The sequence below is a fragment of the Leptonychotes weddellii genome, chromosome 9 (assembly GCF_054177405.1).
Source record: "Leptonychotes weddellii isolate Sample4059 chromosome 9, ASM5417740v2, whole genome shotgun sequence".
Lineage (NCBI taxonomy): Eukaryota > Metazoa > Chordata > Mammalia > Carnivora > Phocidae > Leptonychotes > Leptonychotes weddellii.
In genome coordinates, this window is record NC_138377.1 from 108,970,809 (window position 1) to 108,992,638 (window position 21,830).

The following is a 21,830-nucleotide window of genomic DNA, read 5'->3' on the forward strand; positions in this document are numbered from 1 at the left end:
AAAAAAAAAGAAATGCAGAGAAACTAGGTTAGCCAAAACAATTTGGGAAAATAACAAAGTTGGAGGCTGGCAGTAAACAGACTTCACTTCCAATGGTCTCTCATCCTCCTGATCCCACATGAAACTCAGCTCCCCAACCCATATACACAAGGCCACTGCTCTCCTCACAGGCCCTCAGCCGGCGGGGGTGGGGGGGTGGGGGGGGTGGGAGGGGGGTGGGGGGGGTGGGAGGGTGGTGGGGAGGGCGCGGAGGGGGCAGGCTGCTCACCTCACCTGCTGCCACTTCCAGACCACTGGCCTCCTACCTCAATCATGAATCCTTCCTCATCTGACCCTCATGCCACCAGCTCTGACTGTGCAGAACTCTACTTAAGTTTTTTAAACAAATTCATTCAGAAGTTTGGTGTAGTCTTTCTTCTGCCTTCAACTCTTACCACCATCTTGGGCACTTTGAACATCCATGGGGATGAGCCATTTCGAGGAGACTCCCCAGCATTGACTTGAACTTGAACTCTTTAAGTATCCTTCGCCTCCTTCCATTTTAGCTAGCCTCTCCCAAGTGGTTTCCTTGTCAGGGCACTAGAGCAGTGGGTCAGGAGGGACCACAAGTTCGCCAGCTCAACCTACACCTTCTTAGAGGGAGCACTGTTGTTCCAACACCACCTTCCCAGCCATAGCCACCTCCTCAGGGGACAGTCAAGCAGGTCCTGGGAGGGTCTCACTGAGTGCAGCTGTGTCAAAAAGGACCCCAAGGCCTTGGGACAGCAGGTCAAATACCTCCAACCCATCAACTGAGTGAGATATGACTTAGCTGCTTAACTGCATCCACGTACTCATGCGGCCTCCAGAACTGCAAGATTACCTGGGGATTTGTCCGCTCTCCCAGGGGTAGTGGTTGCAGTGTGATTTAATTATGATTACCTATTGCTTGTTATGTTTTTTAAACATGGAAAGAAAAGGGATCCAGATTGAAACAGTGATTTAAGAGTTGTTACAATGAGATCTCAGAGTGAGCGCCGCTCGCCCCTGCCCCAGGAGAGCTGTAAAAGGCCACGGCGGACCCTGAGCATGCCCCATGACACTGTAAGAGAGAAATCATGGTTGTATGCAACATGAGGCAGCAAGACACACCTTGCAGGTAAGAGGATAGGCCCTTGAGTGCTACAATCTGGGTTCCTCGGAGCCTGCTGGATCTGTCACTCTGAAGGGCTGCTGGGACCGCTGAACTTGGCCCATTCCTCCCTGCAAAACGAGGCAGGTGCTAGGGCGCTGGGCTCAGTCCCACCTTGTACTTAGGTGTTTTTATCTTGTATCTCTGTACGTCATTGCCTATTTGCCACTGGGTTTCACAGTGCCCTGGACCACCAGCGAGCTCACCCAGACTGAGCCGTCATTCTGGCCAGCATTTGAAAGGACACTCAGGGAGGACTAATCCCAGGAACCCAGTTCCAGAGAGCAACACTTTGCCCCTTTCTCGCCAGATTCCAGGGTGGATCTCCAGAGTCTCCAGTTCCCCACATACTATGTTCCCAAAGCACATTCTCTAGAGCTCCCTATACCATGTAAATAACAATTTTACCACCCACCAAGGATTCCTTTCACCTTGCTCACATCCTTTTGGAAAAGTTTTTGTACACCTTTGTCCAGGGAAAAGAGAAGAACTGGGTTCATCGTTCATATGCATTTTTAAGCAGCCAATTTTGGTTTTCAGGAGTTAAAAAAAAAACAAAACACTTGTTGGAAGAAAAAGCAAGGAACAATATAAACAACTTTCCATGTCACTTTAAAAGAAATCAGATGCTGTACACGAGAATAGATCGCTGTGGGAAATTGGAAAATGTCTTTCTCCAAATATCTTTAAAAAGGCAAAATAAATACCCATCTGTTCCCCGATGGCAGAACGGCAAAAATGTTAGAAAAGCTGTAGAATGCATCACAGCCACATTTGTAAAGACCTCTTTCAACCATGCATATCCTCCTTCACATATGTCAGAGGTGGGAAAGTGGGATGGTAAAAATGGAAAAGGGGATCCAGGAAGCAACACCTTTAAAGGGAAAATCTATAATCCCATAAAACATTCTCCGGAAAGACAGTCCCTCTTGCACTGAACCTAACCCGAGGTGAGTTAAGGAGCGGAAAGACTATATGCATGAATAAAGTCACCGGAAAACGTCTGTAAATGCATGGGATGGAATGCGTGAATCAGGAATGCCCTTGGCCGTCACCTTCAGCGTGAGCCTCACAGCGTTGCAGTCCTCCTGCAGTGGGTTCAGCTTCAGCGTCTCCCCAAGGTTGCTGCAGCCCGACGGCTGGTGCTGCCTTTCGCAGCAGACACACACCTCGACACTGTCAAACTTAATCTAGACAGAGGAACACAGACAGATCTCACAATTAAAACGGCATCCTGCCCCGGCGGGTACACTTGAGCTACACAATTCAGATCGCGTAAAAACGCACCCCGCTTCTGTTTTCTTTAAGTAATCAAGCCGAAATGATTTTTTGTGGACAAAAGCCAGGGGGGAAAAAACAAAAAACAAACACCCCAGGAGGAATAACTTCACATTCCGATTTTAAAAGCGATGAGTTAAAAGGAATACATGTGGAGTGACAGGCAATTTTGGATGAGTCACAGAAGGAGATTAAAGGAAAGGAAAACTGCTCATGCTGAGGTATGCATGGATGGCTCTGTGCCCTGGTACATACTGCTCCCGTGGTCAGCAGTTTCCTGACTCACTTCCTGGCCTACCAAACTCCTACTCATCCATCAAGACCCAACTCCAGCGTCACCCTGGAGGCCTTGTCTGGTTTTCCCTCTCCAGAGCTGCTTGCCCCTCCCCTGGGCAGCGCACTCCCACCCCAGGTCTGCTGAAGACTTTTTTTTTTTAATTTTTATTTTTTTAAAGATTTTATTTATTTGTCAGAGAGCGAGAGATAGGGGGTGAGAGAGAGCACAAGCAGGGGAAGCAGCAGGCAGAGGGAGAAGCAGTCTCCGTGCTGAGCAGGGAGCCCGATGCGGGGCTTGATCCCAGGACCCTGGGACCATGACCTGAGCTGAAGGCAGATGCTTAACTGACTGAGCCACCCAGGCGTCCCTGCTGGACACTTCTTTTGTCCAGCTACAGTTGTGTCCTGTGTGCCCCCCGAGGACAGCCACAAGTCACCGTCATAGTACTGACAATGTGATGAGATGTGGCATTTCAATAAACGCTGAATAAATAAAAATGTCTTGGAAAATTAAAAACCATGGGAAGAAAAAAGGGAAAGTCGAGTATTTTAAAAAGCCTGGAGCCCAGGAGGAGACCTTCAGAGCGCGTGGGTCCTCCTCCCCCCGCAGCCTGAAATGGAACGGTTCAGCCAGGCTGCAGAAATGAGAAATTCTGCATCCTGCCACTCACTCGGCCCTGCGCGCCCACCCTCATTTCCTCGTTCCCATTCCTGGCTGAGTCCTCCTCTGTGGCTAATTGCTATTGCATACGCACCCAACTGCTCACAAACACAGACTTCCAGAAAGAAAAAGGGACAGCCATAGGTCAAGGGCATGGTCCATGGCCAAATTTTCATCTATTTTAAGCCTCTGGATAGTTTATCCCTTACCTACTTTATACTTCAATTTGCTCTTTTAATTCGATCTTCTAATGTAATGAGTGACAGGCTGGAGGAGAACTGAGGGCTGGAGGCCAGCAGCAGGACGAGAGAGACGTACGACCACTGCCCCGGGCCTCGGCCACCCCACCTACAGGAGGGGGCCTGTAAAAGTCACCTTCGCCTTTCATGCTTTTAGCAATGTCTCCAGTCTCCAGAGCTGAAGTCCACACTGAGCATGGAGCCCAGCTCAGGGGGGCCTAACAACACCCCCATAACAACACTCCCCAGAGAAGGTGCAGGCGGCACCCCCCTGGGCGTCTGCAGGGCCAGGCTGCTCAGTACAAGTCCCTCCCACGGCTCCCCTCCTTTGCACAAGGCAGCCATGCCTGCAGACCCATAGAACACACAGAACTCGGGGCCCCAAGTGGGACAGCTGGGACTGGGCCCCTTAAGCCCGCACAACCAGATGTGTGCTCTGGGCAAGGCCCTTTCCTGCTGGCTGGCCAGGGCTGCGCTGTAGGGACACTGTTCCAGAACAGACCCCTCGGACTGCAGGTTCTTCTCCAACTAGAGATGCCATGAAATGAAGAAGTACAGGGGCACCTGGGTGGCTCAGTTGGTTAAGTCATGATCCCAGAGTCCCGGGATCGAGCCCCGCATCGGGCTCCCGGCTCATCGGGGAGTCTGCCTCTCCCTTTGAACCTCTCCCCTCTCATGTGCTCTCTGTCTCAAACTAAATAATAAATAAAATCTTAAAAAAAAAAAAAAAAGAAAAGAAGAAGTACATTTGCAAAGTACAACAGCCATTCCTCTTGTCTGGGAAACTGTTTTATGTTGGTCTCAGCCTATTGATAGTGATGCTATGGGCTAGGAATGCCTGGGGGCATTCACCTGGGCCCATATTACCTGTGATGAGCCCCCACAGACATTATTACCCCGACTGGAGCTAAAGTTGTAGCTAATGTTGTGGTTCTTAAAATGACTGCGACCCTCCTCAGCAACAACCATCAGGGAACTTGGATAAAACAAAGCATATTAGTTAAAGTTCCTGGAGGGTACACAGTACACCCAGGGCCACTTAGGGATGCCACGTTGGGGGGGGGTGGGGGGAGAGGCCACCTGGGGCTTTGCCTTTACTGAAGTTCAGGGTGGGGTAGGTGCCTAGGATTTCATAGGTTCACTCTTAAACCATAAGAGCAGGAATTAATTAGAGCATGGGAAGGGAAAAGCAGGGTCACACAAGAGGTCAGTTATTTGGGTCACCCAGGGCTTTCTAAGAGGGAATCTTCATGGCTGGAGTGGCCTGGCTCCTCATCTAATTTTGTGGCTTGTAACTGTAGGCAATGTGTTTATTAGAGATGGATGGCTTTGAGATGAATGCCCTGACAATCAAAAGCTTAATGTCAGGCACTTACACTAGAGACTCTTTCCCCAGAGCCCATTCCCCCCTCCCTCCCCTCCCCCCCACTCCCACCCCCAGTGTCCCACCTTTGTCAGGGCTCAGCTGCTCAGGGAAGCCTCCTGACAACCTCCTTAGTGCCTTCCGCCTTCCTCTGTTCTCTCCCTCCCTCGGCCCCACTCCTGGTCCCCCTCACTCTCTTCTGCTTTCTCCTCTGACCACGGCATTGACCACCTCCACACATGCCCTAGTTTATCTTTTGTTCCACCCATCAAGAGTATAAGGCAAGGAGTTGGGTCTGTCTTATTCACAGGTACATGCAAGAACGTACAACAGCGCTGGCTGGGAGTGGCTTTCTCTCCCGATCTCTCCACCACCTGCCTGCTACCCTGGCTGGAACAACATGAGGGGTAGCCTGGTTGGCATCTTCATGAAAAGATCCCTGCTTGAAAGGAGCATCACATCGCACTGTCTACTAGCCACACTGGTCTAATTAGCTTATCATGTCACACTCTTGACTGTGGGCATAAAATAGCCTGATGCTGGAAGAGGAAGGAGGAGATAATTGGGGGGGGGGGGCAGGCAAGGCTAGGTAAGTCTTCAATGGAGCAGAAAGGCCTAAAAAAGATTCTCAAGGCACCCACGGCCAAGTCTGCATAAGTTTGAAATGGTGTCTCTTGTTAGATACTTACTAAAGTATGCCCACTCTGCGTTCAAAGCCACAGCCCAACACTTTCTACAGAGCACACATACATTTTTCCAACTGAAGAATTAAGATTCTACAATCAGGGGAAATCCATTTAAACTACAGGAAGTACCTAGTATCTCAGGGAATGCTCAAGACCAGTCATCACCCACGTGAGTAAATGCACAGCCCAGCGCTTTACTGAGACCAATACTGTCGTGGTGTGGCTGGGATTTAGTTTAATTCCAATGTAATTTAATTTTAATTCAATTTAAATGTAAAAAAAACCAAACCCTACACAACCTTTAGAAAAAAAATACTGGAGAAAATCTTTAGGATCTAAGGCTAGGCAAAGAGTTCTTGGAGTGACACCAAAAGTGTAAGAGCAAAAATTGACTTTTGTGCTACAACTGACCCATTACGAGGATGAAAGACAAACTATAGACTATGAGAAAATATTTGCAAACCACCATATTCAACAAAACCATAGACCATGGGCGCCTGGGTGGTTCAGTAGTTAAGTGTCTGCCTTCGGCTCAGGTCATGATCCCAGGGTCCTGGGATCGAGCCCTGCATCGGGCTCCCTGCTCGGTGGGAAGCCTGCTTCTCCCTCTCCCACTCCCCCTGCTTGCGTTCCCTCTCTCTCTGTGTCTGTCTCTGTCAAATAAATAAATAAAATCTTAAAAAAAAAACAAAACCCATAGACTATATATGATTTTTGTCTTTTATACTCAAAATTTTAACTGTTCTGTTTTATTGCTTGCTTAGTGTCCTATGTGCCCATCTCTAATTCACCCTCAATCTTGCCAAGAGAACTGAAAATATCCCCTGAGTATGATCCTACTCATCAGATGTTCTGTCATCTTTATTTTCTTCTTAGAGACCATTTCATTGAGCCCCTATCTCCTGCTTCAATCTGGACTAGTCGATCTATAGGCAGTCTGGACACGCGGGTCATGTACATTCTGGGAAATCCTTCTCCCCTCATCTCAAAAGTCTCTCCCTTTCCTGGGTTAGATCCCCTCTTCTCCTGTTTCTTGACTTACTGTCTCACTGTGGGGAAGTAAGCTCCTTCAGAACTTTCCTGGCTAAAATTTAAAAGACTGAAAATCCCCAGTTTAAGCCAGGATGGGGAGCACTGGGGACCCTCATAGAAGTCTAGCGGATGTGTAAACTGACACAACCACTTTGGAGAATGGTTAGACATTATCCACTTTGTAGTAAGAAACTTAGGATGAGGTTGATATTTCTACCAACAGATACCTAATTGCTCCAATACCATTTGTTGAAAAGGCTATCTTTTCTCCATTGCTTTTGACCTTTGTCAAAAATTGACTGGGTCTATTTCTGGGTTCTCTATTTTGTTCCATTTGTCTATTTGTCTCTCTCTCTGCCTTATTACTGTGGCTATAAGACTTGAAATCAAATAAGCTGATTCCTGCCCTTCATTCTTTTTCAGAATCGTTTCTTTGCCTGGGGCAACTGGGTGGCTCAGTCAGTTAGGACCTCGGTCTCTGTGGGGCGTGGAACCTGCTTAGGACTCTCTCTCTCCCTCTCCCCCTCCCCCCACCACCCATGCTCTCTCTTTCTCTCTCTCTAAAAAAAAATTGTTTCTTTGCCTTTCCATATATATTTTAGTATAAGATTGTCTATGTCTACAAAGAAACTTGCTGGGGTTTTGATAGGAACTGCATTAAACCTGCATATCAATTTGGGGAGAATTGGTATCTTTACTGTGTTGTGTCTTCCAATTCATGAATGCAGTATGTCTCTCCATTTATTTAGAATTTGTTGATTTATTTCATCATCATTATGTAGTTTTCAGTGTATATGTTCTGTACATATTTTGTTAGATTTACATCTATGCATCTTTTAAAGATTTATTTATTTATTTGAGAGAGAGAGAGAGGAGGAGCTGAGGGAGAGGGAGAGAGAGAGAGAATCTCAAGCAGACTCTGCACTCAGTGTGGAGCCTGAGGAGGGGCTTGATCTCACAACCCTGACATCATGACCTGAGCTGAAATCAAGACTCAATGCTTAACTGACTGAGCCACCCAGGTGCCCCTCCCTTATTATCTTTTTGATGTCTGCAGAGTCTGAAGTTATATCCCCATTTGATTTCAAACATTGGTAATCTGTGTCTTCTATCTTTTTTCCTTAGGGGAGGTTTGTCAATTTTATTGGTCTTATCAAAGTATCAGCTCCTTTTTTCATTGATCTCATCTGTTTTCCTTTTTTCAATTTCACTGAATTGTGCCCTTATTTTTTTTTATTTCCTACTTGCTTTGGGTTGATTTTGTCCTCCTTTTCTAGTTTCTTGAGATAGGAAATTAGGTTACTGATTTGAGACTTCTCTTTGCTTCTTATGTAAGCATCTAGTGCAACCAACTTCCCTCTCAGTATTACTTTAGCTGCATCCCACATATTTTGATATATCATGCTTTATTTTCATTCCTTTCTAAATATATTTGAATACTCCCTTGAGACTTCTTCTTTGATCCATGGATTATTTAGAAGTGTGTTGTTTAACTTCCACATGTTTAGAAATATTCCTCATAATAGTAAAGAAAACTTATAATATGGCCAGAACTTCCATGCTAAAGATGAGTAAGATGAAAAGATAACATATGGCAACCACACAAATATAGCACGAAAAGGGAAAAGGAATGAGGAAATAAAGAATCATAGCCTATAAACAGGACACCTCACTATTATAATGGTTTTAGAAAACAGAAAATCTTTTCTTCCTAATTGTTTTTTTTTCCCCTATAGGTAAATTATCCCATTTTTCTATGGCTGCTTCAAGATTTTTTCTTTGTCTTTAGTTTTCTTAAGTTTGACTATGATGTGTCTTGGTGCAGATTTCTTTGGGAGTATTCTGTTTGGATTTGCTCAGCTTCCTGAATTTTTTAAATGTCTTTTGCCAAATTTAGGGAGTTGTCAGCCATTATTTCTTCAAGTATTTTTCAGCCTTGCTTTTTTAATCCTTTCTTTCTGTAACTCTAATGACATGACTGTTAGACCATAAGCCACTGAGGCTCTGTTCATTTCTGTTTCCAGTTGATTTCCTCTCTGGTGTTCAATTTGGGTAATTTCTATTGTTCCATCTTCCTGTTCACTGATTCATTTCTCTTTCCCCTTATTTCTGCCACTGAGCCCGGCCACTGAGCTTTTTATTTCATTGATTTTGAATTCTAAACCTTCCCTTTGGTTCTCCTACATATCTTCTACCTCTTTGATGAGGCTTATTTATTTATTTCAGAAATGTTCATAATTCCTCATAGAGGCATTTTTATCATGTACTATAGATGAACATATGAAAGTCAAAACAATAAAACAGTGAGAAGATAAGAAAGGAGAACACCTTCATGTCCTTGGAGTAGGAAAACACTTCTTAAACATGGCTCAAAATGTGTTAATCATAAACAGGTGACTGATGTATCTGACTATTTAAAATGAAGAACTTCTTTTCATCAAACAATACCCATATGAGAGTAAAAGCAGGAGATTTTGCATCACATGTAAGTACAGAGGACTTATATCCAAAACAAACAAACAAACATAAAAAACCTCTCTAAACATTAAGAAAAAGACAAACTACCCAGTGTGAAGCATGTGATAAGGAGCCCCAATGCAACAGTAATCTGAGAAACATAAATCAAAATTACAATTAGATGTCAGTTACTCCCTCACCAGAATGGCTAAAATGGAAAAATAATTACAATAGACAATACCAAGTGATAATAAGGATGTGAAACAACAGGAACTCTTGTACATTGCTGATGGGGGTGTGAAATGGGACAACTTTGGAAAACAGCTTGGCGTTACCTACTTACATTAAAGATTACTACCCAATCTCATGTGATATCCAAAAGATATTCTAATTCTAGGAACATATTCCAAAATGCATGCAATGGTAACAAAAATCAGGTGCTAGAAAGTTCAGAGCAACATTATGCAAAATAGCCTCACACAGAAAAGTGACTGAGGTCCACCAACATGGAACAGACAAATGAATTATATTACACTCAAACCATGCAATATTATAAAGCAGTGAACTGCAGCTATATACCACATGAATAAATTACACAACATAAAGTTGAATGTAAGAAGCCAGATACAAAAGAAGAAATATGAAATGTTTTTGTTTAGATGAAGTCCCAAGAAACAAGTAAAATTACACTATGGTGTTCAGAGGTTCTTGCATAGTTGGTACAACTGTAAAGAAAATAAAAGATGTGAATATCCTAAAACTTAAGATGGTGATTACCCTCAGTGGAAATGGAAAGGAAGTGAATTGGGAGTGCATAAGGAGGGCCTTGGGTTATTGGGGAAGCTCTATTTCCAGATTTTAGTGGAGGTCACATGGATATTTGCCTCATGATAAATGGCTGAGCTTTATATTTTTGTTTTGTGCACTTTAAATATGTTTTATATTCTCAGTGGAAAAGGTTAAAAACAAATGGCTTGCTTGAAAACAAATAAAATGCAAAACTTAAATTAGGAAAATTAACAGAAAATAGGAAAAAAGAATTTAACATAAAAAGTGAAACTAATGGAATGGAAATAAAGATATTAGGATAAAGCCTAAAGATGGCTCTTGAATAGACAAAAAAACAGAAACAAAAACAAGAACAAACCTTCAAAAAACCTCAGACAAATGCCTCGTAGGATTAAAAACAAACAAAAGCCAAAGCAAACAACATTAGAAACGAGAAAGGAGCTTTAACTATAGACATGCTGGAGATTTAAAGAATATGGGAGCCTCTACAGCTGTAAATCCAAAAATCTAGAGGACATGGATGATTTCCTCGCGAAACATAAAGTACTGCACTGAGTCCAAGAGATGCAGTAAACCCAAAGTCCAATAACGATAAAAGATACTGGAAAGTCCAAAATGGTATTTCAGACTCAGTTCATTCCAACTTTTAGTGAAAAGATAATTCCTATGTTTTAGCTAATGCTATTGATACATAAGAAAAACTGTACACTGTGTAAATATTGGAAAGGACAGCACTGTCTTTCTTTCCAAATGATATGATTGAATATCTAAAAAAAACCTAAGAGAACATACTTAAAAACAACTGGAATTAAGATTATTTGCTACATTGAGTATAATAAATATGATACTAATAACAACAAAATAAAAATAAAAATGGCGGGGCACCTGGCTGGTTTAAATAGAGGAGCATGCCATTTTTGATCTCGGGGTTGTGAGTTTGAGCCCCACGTTGTGTGTAGAGAGTACTAAAAAAACAATAAATAAAACTTAAAAAATAAAAATGGCAAGCATTGTACTCAAAGTTAATAGTAACAAATGCAAAATGCCTAGAAATGCATTAAACATGAAATAAATTAAACATGGAAATTAAATGACAAACGTGAAGCTATGCCTAAAATGTTGTTAAATAGCAAAAGCTCAGGTAGAGTAGATCTGGGTCATTCTATGCAGCCACCCACCGCCATTAAGCCTTCCTCCTCGGTTTGGGGAATCCTCACGTTAGGAGTCTTCTACCTTCTCCAGAAAGGCTTTCCAAGCCTGCCTTGTTGAGAGGGAGCCCTTGAGGGAGGGCTCCACCCATGAGACACTCCTGCACAAGGCTTTGGGTGGGAGCTTGGGACACAGAGATAGGTACTGAACTGACTCCATTCTGAAACAGGGGGCAGCACACACACACACAGAGTTTCCAGAGGAGGCAGGGACTGAGGTTCTGGAGTCAGTACCCAAAGCCTAGGATCAGCAGGGTCAGTAACATGCTACTGGTGGGGTCACAGCCCAGTGGTGATGGAGTCTTCCTCAAAGCATTCCGTAGTATAATTTGGAGTGTTGTTCCTTTCCTGGCCTTACAGCCTCCAAACTTGGTTTCTGGCCATCCTGGGCTCTCTGTGAGCTCTTTGGGTTCCTTCTGGGTGAAAACTAGTTTGAGCTGGTTTCTTCACAGCTGAAAACCCTGCTTGACACATACCGCGTGACTCAGTGAAGGCACACAGCCTGCTCTTAAACGGAAAGACGCAATCTCCTAAAAACTGCCAATTCCTTCCCAAGGAATGCACAACACATGTGAGGTTATGCCAACCAGAATCCCAGAGGAGTGGATGGAAGTGGACAAAATCATTTTCAAGATTTATAGAATAACAAATGTGTAAGAATTATCCAAAAATTTTTTTGAAAAAAAAAAGTGATAAAGGGAGGCGTGGATGTCTTGACAGATATTAGTGTTTTAATCAACACACCAAGGTCATGGCTTAAAAACAGAGAGTTCGGGGGCACCTGGGTGGCTCAGTTGGTTAAGCGACTGCCTTCGGCTCAGGTCATGATCCTGGAGTCCCAGGATCGAGTCCCGCATCGGGCTCCCTGCTCGGCAGGGAATCTGCTTCTCCCTCTGACCCTCCCCCCTCTCATGCTCTCTCTCTCTATCTCATTCTCTCTCTCAAATAAATAAATAAAATATTTAAAACAAAACAAAACAAAACAAAAAAACAGAGAGTTGAACAGGATGGAACAGTTTCAGAAATCACAATGATCATTTATAGGAACTTAGTATGTGGAAAACATGGCATTTCAATTCAGTAGGAAAAAGATAGTTTGCTTAATAATGGGTGCTTGCATAATAAGCTATTTATCTATAATTTTCTCAAAACAAATAAAAAGAAAATATATTTGACTAAGAATCTAAATTAAAAAAATAAAAACCCAGGAAAATGTAAAAGAATGGTTGCATAAACATGGAGTGTAGAGTCCTCTGAAAAGCAAACCAAGAATCTCAGGAAGCTATGAAATTCTCAAAATAAAAGACAGATGAGGACAAAGTCTCTGGCCAGCCAGGCCTAGAGTAGAGCAATCAATACACACACATTTTCCACCAAGGCTGCTAACCTACTAGGTTATGGGTCTGGAGCTCCTGGATACGTTTTCAGGAGGTGGGCAAAGAGTTAATAGCCCTGACAGCTTTAGGAATGAGAAAGGGAACATAAATACAAATGCAGAGGGGACTAGAAATGAGAAGGAAATGCGAAGAATAACTTTGTGCCAATAAATTTGAAAATCTAGAAAAAATAGACGATGTTCTATGAAAACGGCAATTAATAAAATTGGCAATGTGAAAAGCAAAACAAAATGGAACAACCAGGTTTACAAAAACATGGACCGACTACAAACCATAGAAGGAATCTTACAAGGTGGCACCTGAGGACATCTACGTGGCCTAAAATACGTGCCATCTTCTTTAGATGCATGGCAGGGATGAAGTCCCTCATTTCCCTGACCTGTCGATGACTCTACTAAAGATTCCTAGTTCTGGAGAATTCCGGCTGGAACAGCTTGGTTCACAGGCCTGCCTCGGGGCTGAGTGAGTGCGGGGCACCAAGAATGCACATAATGGGGAGATGTGCTGCCCGAAAGAAAGCAGGCCAAATGGCCCTCCAAAAAGGCTCATCTGGTTTGGAGTCTAATCAACTCACAAAAAGAAACCGTAAGAAATGCACCAAATGGTTGTTTTCCTTTTCTTCTTCCCACGGAACTGTATTAATGCACAGGGGTCAAGTTACACTCTGGCAAGTTCTCATCATGCCATGACCACTGGCAGGCAGGCATAACTGGGGATTCACCACCTCTGGATCTGGGAGCATTGCCTTTGGCTTTGGTGTGTCCTTCTGCTCTGATCAACTGGACAAAGTGTCCAGAGTTCTGATCTGGTCTGCTCTCCCACATCTCAAAACCCTGCAAGGAATTTGTTCACATGATCATGCCACTACCTTGGCACGAGGATAGAAGGAGCTGATGTAAATGGCAAGACTGTTTCCTCAGGGGGAAATAGAAAGGGAGAGATGGGGCTTGGCTGGGAAGCAGAGTTTATCACGTTAAATAACCCTTCCGTGACCCCAAGGAATAGACATCAAAATAAATCTTTTCCATCGGTTGTTTCACTGAGTTTGTGATTAATCCTAAGAAAAATTCTGGAAACCTCCTGATTAGTTCTCTGACCTCAACATCATGTGTGGAAGGCTGACAGATTTATTTCGGGAGTGCCCCTCCGTGTTCGGGTCACTGGGAGCAATGCAGCCGAGGCTTTGCAAATGAAGCTGCAGTAATTTTTCATGAATCTCTTTGGAGCATTCACCAGCCAGCCGGCCCCCTTATTTATGGTCCATCAGCCTTTCAGGGAGAGAAAAGGACTTACACAACAGAGAGGGATGCCCCTGTGATTCTTTTAAGAAGCACAAATGAGACAGCTATGTGACCTTCAGACACTCCCAAAAGGAACGCAGCAGGGAAGGCTGAACCTGGTGGGGGTGGGGGGGGCAGCCCACAGATCCCAGAGATGCTCAGTGGGCAGACCGTCCTTGAAGCTGACAAGCCTGCTGAGACCCAGAGAAAGCAAAGCATGCAGGACACAGTCAGACCCACTTGGGGTCCTTTCTGCTAAGGAGTGACACAGGACAAGCCACAGAACCTGAGCTTCCCGTTCCTGGGGTAAAAGTGCAAAGTGCAAATATTGCTAGTTGTTGTTGTTATTCATTGTATTACTTTAATTGCAGAATAGGTTTGCAAAAACCCGCCCTAGTTCTGCATACTTCTAGCATTCCACCATTTTCACAGACATCCTTGTTCATATGCCAAACTCACTAACTTGGCTCACCTAGTCCTGGCCCTGCTTATTCTGAGTGACCCCTCTGTCCTGCCACATTCCTGCTGTTGGCAGTGTGGGGTTCCTAAAACACAGGCCCTGTTGATGTGAGACTAGAGAACTCTCACGCTGGTGGACACTCAGGACACTGAATGACGCAGGTCAGACCCCAGAAACGACAGGAATCATGCTACAACAATGATAAACCCTGAAAACATTATGCTGAGTGAAAGAAGTCAGACACAAAAAGGCCACACAATATAGGATTCCATGAAATGGGATGCCCTCATGAAATGTCCAGCCCAGGAAAATCTAGAGAGAGATTAGTGGTTGTTTGGCGCTGGGGGTGAAGGTGGGAATAAGGGTGTAAGGGGCGGGGCGGGGGGTGATAGCTAAAGGGTATGGGATTTTTTTTTTGTTTTTTAAGGTGATGAAAATGTTCTAAAATTGACTGTGGTGGGGCACCTGGGTGGCTCAGTTGGTTCAATGTCCGGCTCTTGGTTTCGGCTCAGGTCGTGATCTCAGGGTTGTGAGATGGAGCCCCATGTCAGGCTCTGTGCTCAACATGGAGTCTGCTTGAGATTCTCTCTCTCCCTCTCCCTCTGCCCCTCCCTCCTGCTCTCTCTCTCTCCCAAAATAAATTTAAAAAATCATTAAAAAAATATAATTGACTGTGGTAATGGTTACACATATATTGGTGGATATACCAGAAACTATTAAATTGTACACTTTAAATAAGTAAATAGTATGGTGTATGAATTATATCCCAATAAAGGGGTTTAAAAAGAGAAACAATTATCCTCACTGACTTAGCTTCAACATCCTGCCAACATGTTTAATATTCACAAGTGTGCCATGAACATAGAAAGCTTAAGACCAATAAACTCTTACCTTCTCCATCACGATCGCCCCAGTGTGACGCTGCTGGGAGCTCGGCCTTAGCCAGACTCTCTGGGCTGCAGAGAGCAGACCACCCCCTTCCTTCCCAAGTATCTGAATCCATTTGCCAAAAGCAGCCCTTGCGGCCGGCACCCTTTCCCGGCCTCTTAGGCTCTTCCTTGCTCTGGAGGCTTTAGGGACTGGGGCACCTGTTCCTGCCAGAGAGGCAGTGGGTTCCCGCCAGGCTTGGGGATGCAGCCAGCCAGTCACTGGGAGGGCAGGGCACCCCAGCTTCCCTTCCAAGCCAGTGACACAACCCCACTGTGCTAGCCTCTCCTGGCCTGGTTTCCCCCCCAGGGGCCTACAGCCCCCGAAGGAAGATTCCAGGCAAGCTGTTCCTCGGCAGGGATGGGGGTGAGAGGGGTTGGGGAAGCCTGTCCTTGCAGTCATGGCTTGACCTGTGACTCTGACCTTGAACATACAGAAGCAGCTAAGTCTTCGCTGTATTTCTTAAAATGGAAATACATTTGACATATAACAGTGTGTAAATGTAAGGTGTACAACATTGCAGCAGTAGTTTGGGTATATCTATGACTCTGCTGCAGCGGGTCACCCAACCCGGGGAAGAGAGAAGTAAGAGATTCTGCAGAACGTTCTTGCCAGCCAAGCAGGGAGTGCGGACAACAGCCTCATGAGACGAAGTCACGACACGCTGTCCCATGCAGAGAAGCCAGGAAGGACCCCAGGTCTAACGTGCAGACCTGGGTACCACGGCTTGTCTGGGAATTTAAAAAGCCAGTTTATTCCATTCTCATCAACTTGTAAGGACTCAGACAAAAAAAGTAACAAAATCTCTGAGACCATGAACCTGGAGGAGATGCCGCAGCACACAGAACTGTGGTCCCCTCCGCAGCCCCCCACCCACATTCCAGCTGTGGACGGCTTCAGCTTTCTTGTGATTGGCTAATTTTTTTTTTTTCCAAGAGAAAATGATCCTTTTAAGACGTATCCACATCACTTAACAATTGTTTTAAAACGTTTTTGCCAAGAGAGCAATAAGTAATGACAATAACTATTAGTAATTAGTTATAGATTATCTTACCACTTTTTATTTCTTGGTAAATGTTTGGGATTTTAAAAATTTCAGTCTGAATCTTGAATATTTTGAAGGAAATATGCAAAAAAAAAAAAGTCAAATAAATAGGTAGAGACATATATGAATTTACTCTACCCCACCTAAGACTTTGAAAGAGGAAACACCTTTTTCATTAGTGAAGTTAATTCTTAAACCAATTTAGATCCTGTGATATACTGTAAACATGGATTTATCCTTAGAAAAACTTTTCAAGCACATTTTTCAAATAACCTAAAATATGATCGGGTTAGAAATTCCTAGATTCTTAAGAAATATAAAGTGAAATTACCTGTGACCCCTACAGGCTTTAAAAAGGAAAAATACAGACCAAAATGGATAGGAAAAAAAATGATTTTGGTTCATCACTAAAATAAACATTATTCTAAAGTGAAATTTTCCAATTGCTGTATCTGCTGATATATACACATGTATAATTACATTTAACTATAAGCGGACATAAAATCACTGCTTTGTGATGAATAATTGGGACTGCTACTAAGACGTGACAGTTATCCAAGTCTGTGTGAGCCAGAACTGTGTTAAGAACTTTCCGTCTCTATTATCTTTACAAATAAGGAAACTGAGGCTCAGAGAGGTTAAGTGACTTGCCCGAGGTCACAGAGCTGGGCTGGAGCCAGGACTGAATCCAGAACTTGTATTCAGAAGTCAGTACCACCCTTTCTCCATTTCCCCTGTGTCTCAGACATGCCAAATTGCTTACATTCCTGGGACAAGCTGAGACCTTTCCACTCTCACCTTTATTACTAGTGTTCCCTCCCTGGACTGTCCCCTTCAACCAACCCCTTCCAGGAATCACATTCCTCAAGGCTCAGCTCCACTGCCCTCCTTTGTGTAAACTTTCCTGATCTCAACAGTGAGATTTAAAACCTTTGTCCTCTCTTCTCCCATTTCTTAATGATAGCACTCAGTTTATTATGCTTTATGATGTTAATTTAACTCTATCCTTTTTTTTCTTCCTAAAAAGCTATTGTAGAATTCTTGAGAACTGGGACTTACTTTTGTGTCCCCCCCCAGAAGGGATGGCAAACGCAAGACACACATCCCTTCATTTCCCTTTCTTTTGCTCTTGGAGTCCAGACACAGCCTCAGAATCCTACTTTACACACTGCTCTCAGCATTTACTACCAGATGATAAAAATTGGCACCCCAGGTGAAACCTACTTGCCATGGTAGATATGACTACAAAATAACCCAAACAAACAAACAAAAAACCACATGCTTCCAACTGAATGTATATAAGGATACCATAAAATGTTGATGCTTAACTAAGGGAGAATTAGCTTATTCCTTAAACATGTATAGTCTACTTTGAAATGATTAAGAAATGTTGGCATATAAGGAGGCTTCCCAGTGCTCTCCTTGCCTCTGCCCAGCAGCTGGGAGAAGCGATTCTCCCCTCTGCCCCAAATTACAGTCCGGGTTTGGGGGAGGCACCAGCACACAACAGAGGTCAGATTCCTAAGCAAGTGGGACATGCATACACTCCTGGTGCAAGTGAAGATCAGTCCAAACCACTCTGGAAAACTGTTTGTCAACATCCACCAAAGCCAAACACATGTGTACCCTAGGACCCAGAAATTGCGCTTGACCAACAGACAGGCATAGGGATATTCATCAGAAGATGTGCACTGCGATATCCACAGCACCACCCTCCTCAATAGCCTCTCTGGGAAGAACCCAACGTCCATCAGAAGGAGGGGAAAATAAACTGGGGTGTGTCCATACAGCGAGAAGCCAGGACTACTTGCAGTGACGTGACTGACTCCAGCAGACACATAGGATGAAAACACACCGTTCTAATGTGTGATTCTATTTATAACATGTTGAAAGCCAGGAGGCTGATGGAGGTTAAGTCAGTGGCTGCTCTTGGGGAGGGTGAGCCCCCCGAAGAAGGAAAGATGGGGACTCCTGGAGATGCTGGCCATGTCCTCTCTGCATCTGGTGCTGGTTCCCCAGGTTTGTGAAAAGTCACTGAGCTGCACACGTTTGCAGTGTATCGGGGGACAGCCGCAGGGGATGGTGGGAAACCAGAAAGGAAGTTGCACCTTGACACTGTTTCCTGGGCTGGGAATATACCCGACTCCCACTATTGCCATTACTCAAATGTGAAGAATACAAAGAAAGGATCATGTGTTCCAAGTCTTGACCAAAGCATCTCCCCAGTGGGGCCGAGTACCCTGAGGCTTGAGTTCCCTGCCCCCCATGTGCAAGCATCTCTCAGGGCATCGGGCACACACTACCCACTGACACCCCATCAGGTGAAAACCGCCCCAGGACGGCGCTGCCTTCTCCGTCCCAGAGCCACATGGGGCCCAGCACTGCCAATCTGCCCTGAACGCACGTATGTGGAGTCAGCACACAAGAAAGGTGGATGCAAAGTGTCGTTAGGTTAATTCGGTCAGATTTTAGAGGCTTCGAAGAGGTCTACTAATTATGTTTTTTATGTTTTGCACTTTCTGAGGCTCTGACATCTCGGGATCTTGTTGATCCTAGAGAGACAGCTGTTCCCAGGGCCAGCTGATACCTGAAGGAAGAGTAAACAACTTGCTTGTGAATGTGCCTTTCATATGCGAAGCAGCCACTCCGGAGCGCACACCCCCAACCACCCTGCATCTACAGCTCACACTCCAGGCCAACATCCCTCCTGCCCTAAATCACTCCAGGGACCACCCCCATGACCCAGAGCCTGCTGGCAAGCCCCAAGGCCGAGGCTTGACCAGTTTTCATCTAGCGCCTCGAAGGTTCCCATTCGGCTTGTTCTCAGTCCCTCCAAGTTCATTAGAGTTTAAATTTCCACCTTTACACTGACAGAGGTTTTTTGGTCCCTACACTGCTTTTATTAGGACATTTTACACCATCAAAGAAGCTTGGCAGTTACGGACAGATCAGTGTTTCCAAATCCCACTTTTCGTATAATTAAAGTACATTAGAACACGGACACGTGGTAGAGAAAGTGCACTCAGGCTGCTGAAGGCAAAGAGCTGCCACGTTCTCTGTTTTTAACTGTGCTTTGGAACAAGCATCAAAGGGACAATGAGACAACATTAAAAAATATTCTTTTCAAACTTCAAAGCTGATGAGAATCTAGGTGGTTTTTTTAATGTGTGTGGGTGTGTGTGTGTGCACGTGTGTATGTGTATATAAAACATTTAAGGAAAAAGTTATCTAATTCCAGAAGATAGGACTTTTATTGTAGCTTGCATTACATTGTTAGAAAGAAAACCACAGACCCCAAATGGTGTTACTTAAGTTAATGCCCCAAGTCAATAAATCAGGGCTTCGTATCTAACCTAAGGGCGGTTTCAACCTTCCCCAGAAATGGAGTTTTATTACCCAGTCAGTCCGGGAATGTTCTGGTCAGTACCAATGAGGTAACTGTCACAGGGTCCTCTCCATCCCTGCTCCCCATCCCCAAAGGAAGAGGAGGTAATCAGCATGATAAGACCCTATGCTCTTCCCCCTCAACCAAGAAAGAGAGAGTGACCACACCTGGAACAGTACTTTCTTGTCTTTTGTTATGAACTCCTCCTCCCATTCTCCTTCCTATAAAAACCTTCCTATTTATACCACTCCTCAGAACCCCTCCCCTCTACTTGCCAGATGGGATGCTGCCCGATGATTCAAGTCAAGAATCACGTAATAAAACCAATTAGATCTTCAAATAGACTCAGCTGGATTTTGTTTTTTAACAATCTAAATCATACAATGAAGCCTTATAACCTTCCCGGACCTTTTCGGAGGGGGGTGGGGAACCCCTCCTTGTCATTTATATCATTCGCTATGTTACCTTTATTTCAGTCTTCAGTTGTATTCTATCTATTCAAATTTATCATCACGTGTGTGCCATCCTGATGAGAGACAGAATCCAGGGAGTGTGGGAATTGGAAGGTGCCAATTGCAACCTTCCTGCCAGCCAGTAATTGTCAAACGAGAACACCACGCCAGACTCACAGTCCTCTTTGAAGGTTACCTTCATAGGACATGGCAACAATTTCTACAGTCTTGGGGATTTTTACAAGATCTTTTTGTTCAAATGACACTTTCAAGGACAGCATCAGGTGGAAAGCTATGAATGTCTCCACTGGCCCCCCTGGGAACAGGAAAACGAGCCTGCTCTCCCTGACACTTTCTCATCACTCGAGAAGCATGCAACTAGTCGGACACAGAGAGTCCTCCTCTGGGCGCCTCTGGTTAATTACGTAGACGTGCGTTTTCAGTCTGGGCTCGGAAATTTCATTAGTTAGCACCGCAATCAAAGCAGAGCTCCACATGGCTGGCAGGAATGGAGAAAGGGCTGGAACAATTGGGCTGGTTAACAGGAAAATGAGGAGCATTTAGCGCTTTTCTTCCAGAGAGACCCAGACAAGAATGTTTGCAGCAGCGGTGTTTGGAATAACAGAAAAATTGGAAAGAAGTTCAATGAGGCTCTGTGGTCAAATTAACTCCGGAAATAGTGTTTTAAAGAATTAAACGGGACTCTCTCTATGCATGGCTTCCCAGAGTTTTAATAATCTAGGGTGTGTAGTGCTTTGTGTCTTCATGCAGAGAACTGCACAGAGTTGACCACATCCCTCCCCTCCTCCTTCTCCCCTGACCCCCCCATCCATCCACATCTCAGCGACTCATGCTCAGGAGTGGCCAGGGGGCCTGCTTTCCACCCCCCCCCAGGCTCCCCTGCTTTAGGGGGGCAAGTGCAGGGCCATGCGGGCTCCTTCCTGCTCCTCCCGTTTGGAATCACTATTTACAGACACAAATGCCTGTCGACTAGCCTTTGCTCATTCCTAGAAGGTAACATAAGTAGCAGCCAATAAAGAATGTTTTTATTAGTTTTAAATTTTTTCTGGCTTCTAACCTAATGGGGTGTGATATTCTCTTGACTTTCAGAGTCAAGTCATACATGAAAATACATCGCTCACACCGTGTGGTGTTTCTAGGTAAAACTGAAAAGACTACTACAGCACTAGACCTCAGGTTGGCTCTTAACAAATTATGCTCTGGCCGCCAATTTCAGTGGTGTGAGCCTATCCAATGGTGGGGGGCGGGTATTGGGGAAGAACCAAGGGAAGAAGGATGTGGGCAGGCTGTGGATTAGTCACCCTCAGGGCAACGGACAGTGATTTTTTTTTTTTTTTTTAACTTTCTTTTATTCTTGGGAGAACTCGCCTAGTGTTTGAGGGCAAAATTGGGGAACTTTACATAAATATCTTATTTTCAGCTTTTCTTGAAAAGTTTCCAGTTCCAGGCTCACTGGGCCTTTGGTGGGAGCTGCTCCCTCAAGACAAGGCTCCAGGCTGGAGTGAGTCTGCATCTGGCTTCGCCCTCAGCAGCCTGTGAGTTTCTCTTTTCTCCTCTCAGGGAAGTAAGGTCCCCTCCTCCACCTGCCTTCCCTCTTCCACAATGTGGACTCCCCCTCCCACCGTCATTTCTGCCCCCCATTCCCTTTGTCCTTTATGAGTGTGTTCCTTTTTTCTAACACTTTACTGACGTGCTGGTGAGCT

At 44.5% G+C, this 21,830-nt stretch overlaps 1 protein-coding gene across 13 annotated transcripts in view; it reads right to left on the bottom strand.

Annotated features, from left to right (window-relative positions):
- Window positions 1–21,830, bottom strand: part of ENTREP2 (endosomal transmembrane epsin interactor 2) — a 360,783-nt gene that overhangs the window by 40,224 nt on the left and 298,729 nt on the right. For 11 of the 13 annotated variants that reach the window (XR_014148745.1, XM_081831519.1, XM_081831520.1 and 8 more), the window contains one exon: window positions 2,227–2,361. The exons of the other annotated variants lie outside the window; for them this stretch is intronic. Coding sequence is in view for 10 of the 11 variants with exons in the window: in XM_081831519.1 (XP_081687645.1) it covers window positions 2,227–2,361 (135 nt within the window). In the remaining variant the exon portion in view is untranslated. The remainder of the gene's footprint in view (window positions 1–2,226; window positions 2,362–21,830) is intronic. 13 annotated transcript variants of the gene reach the window in all.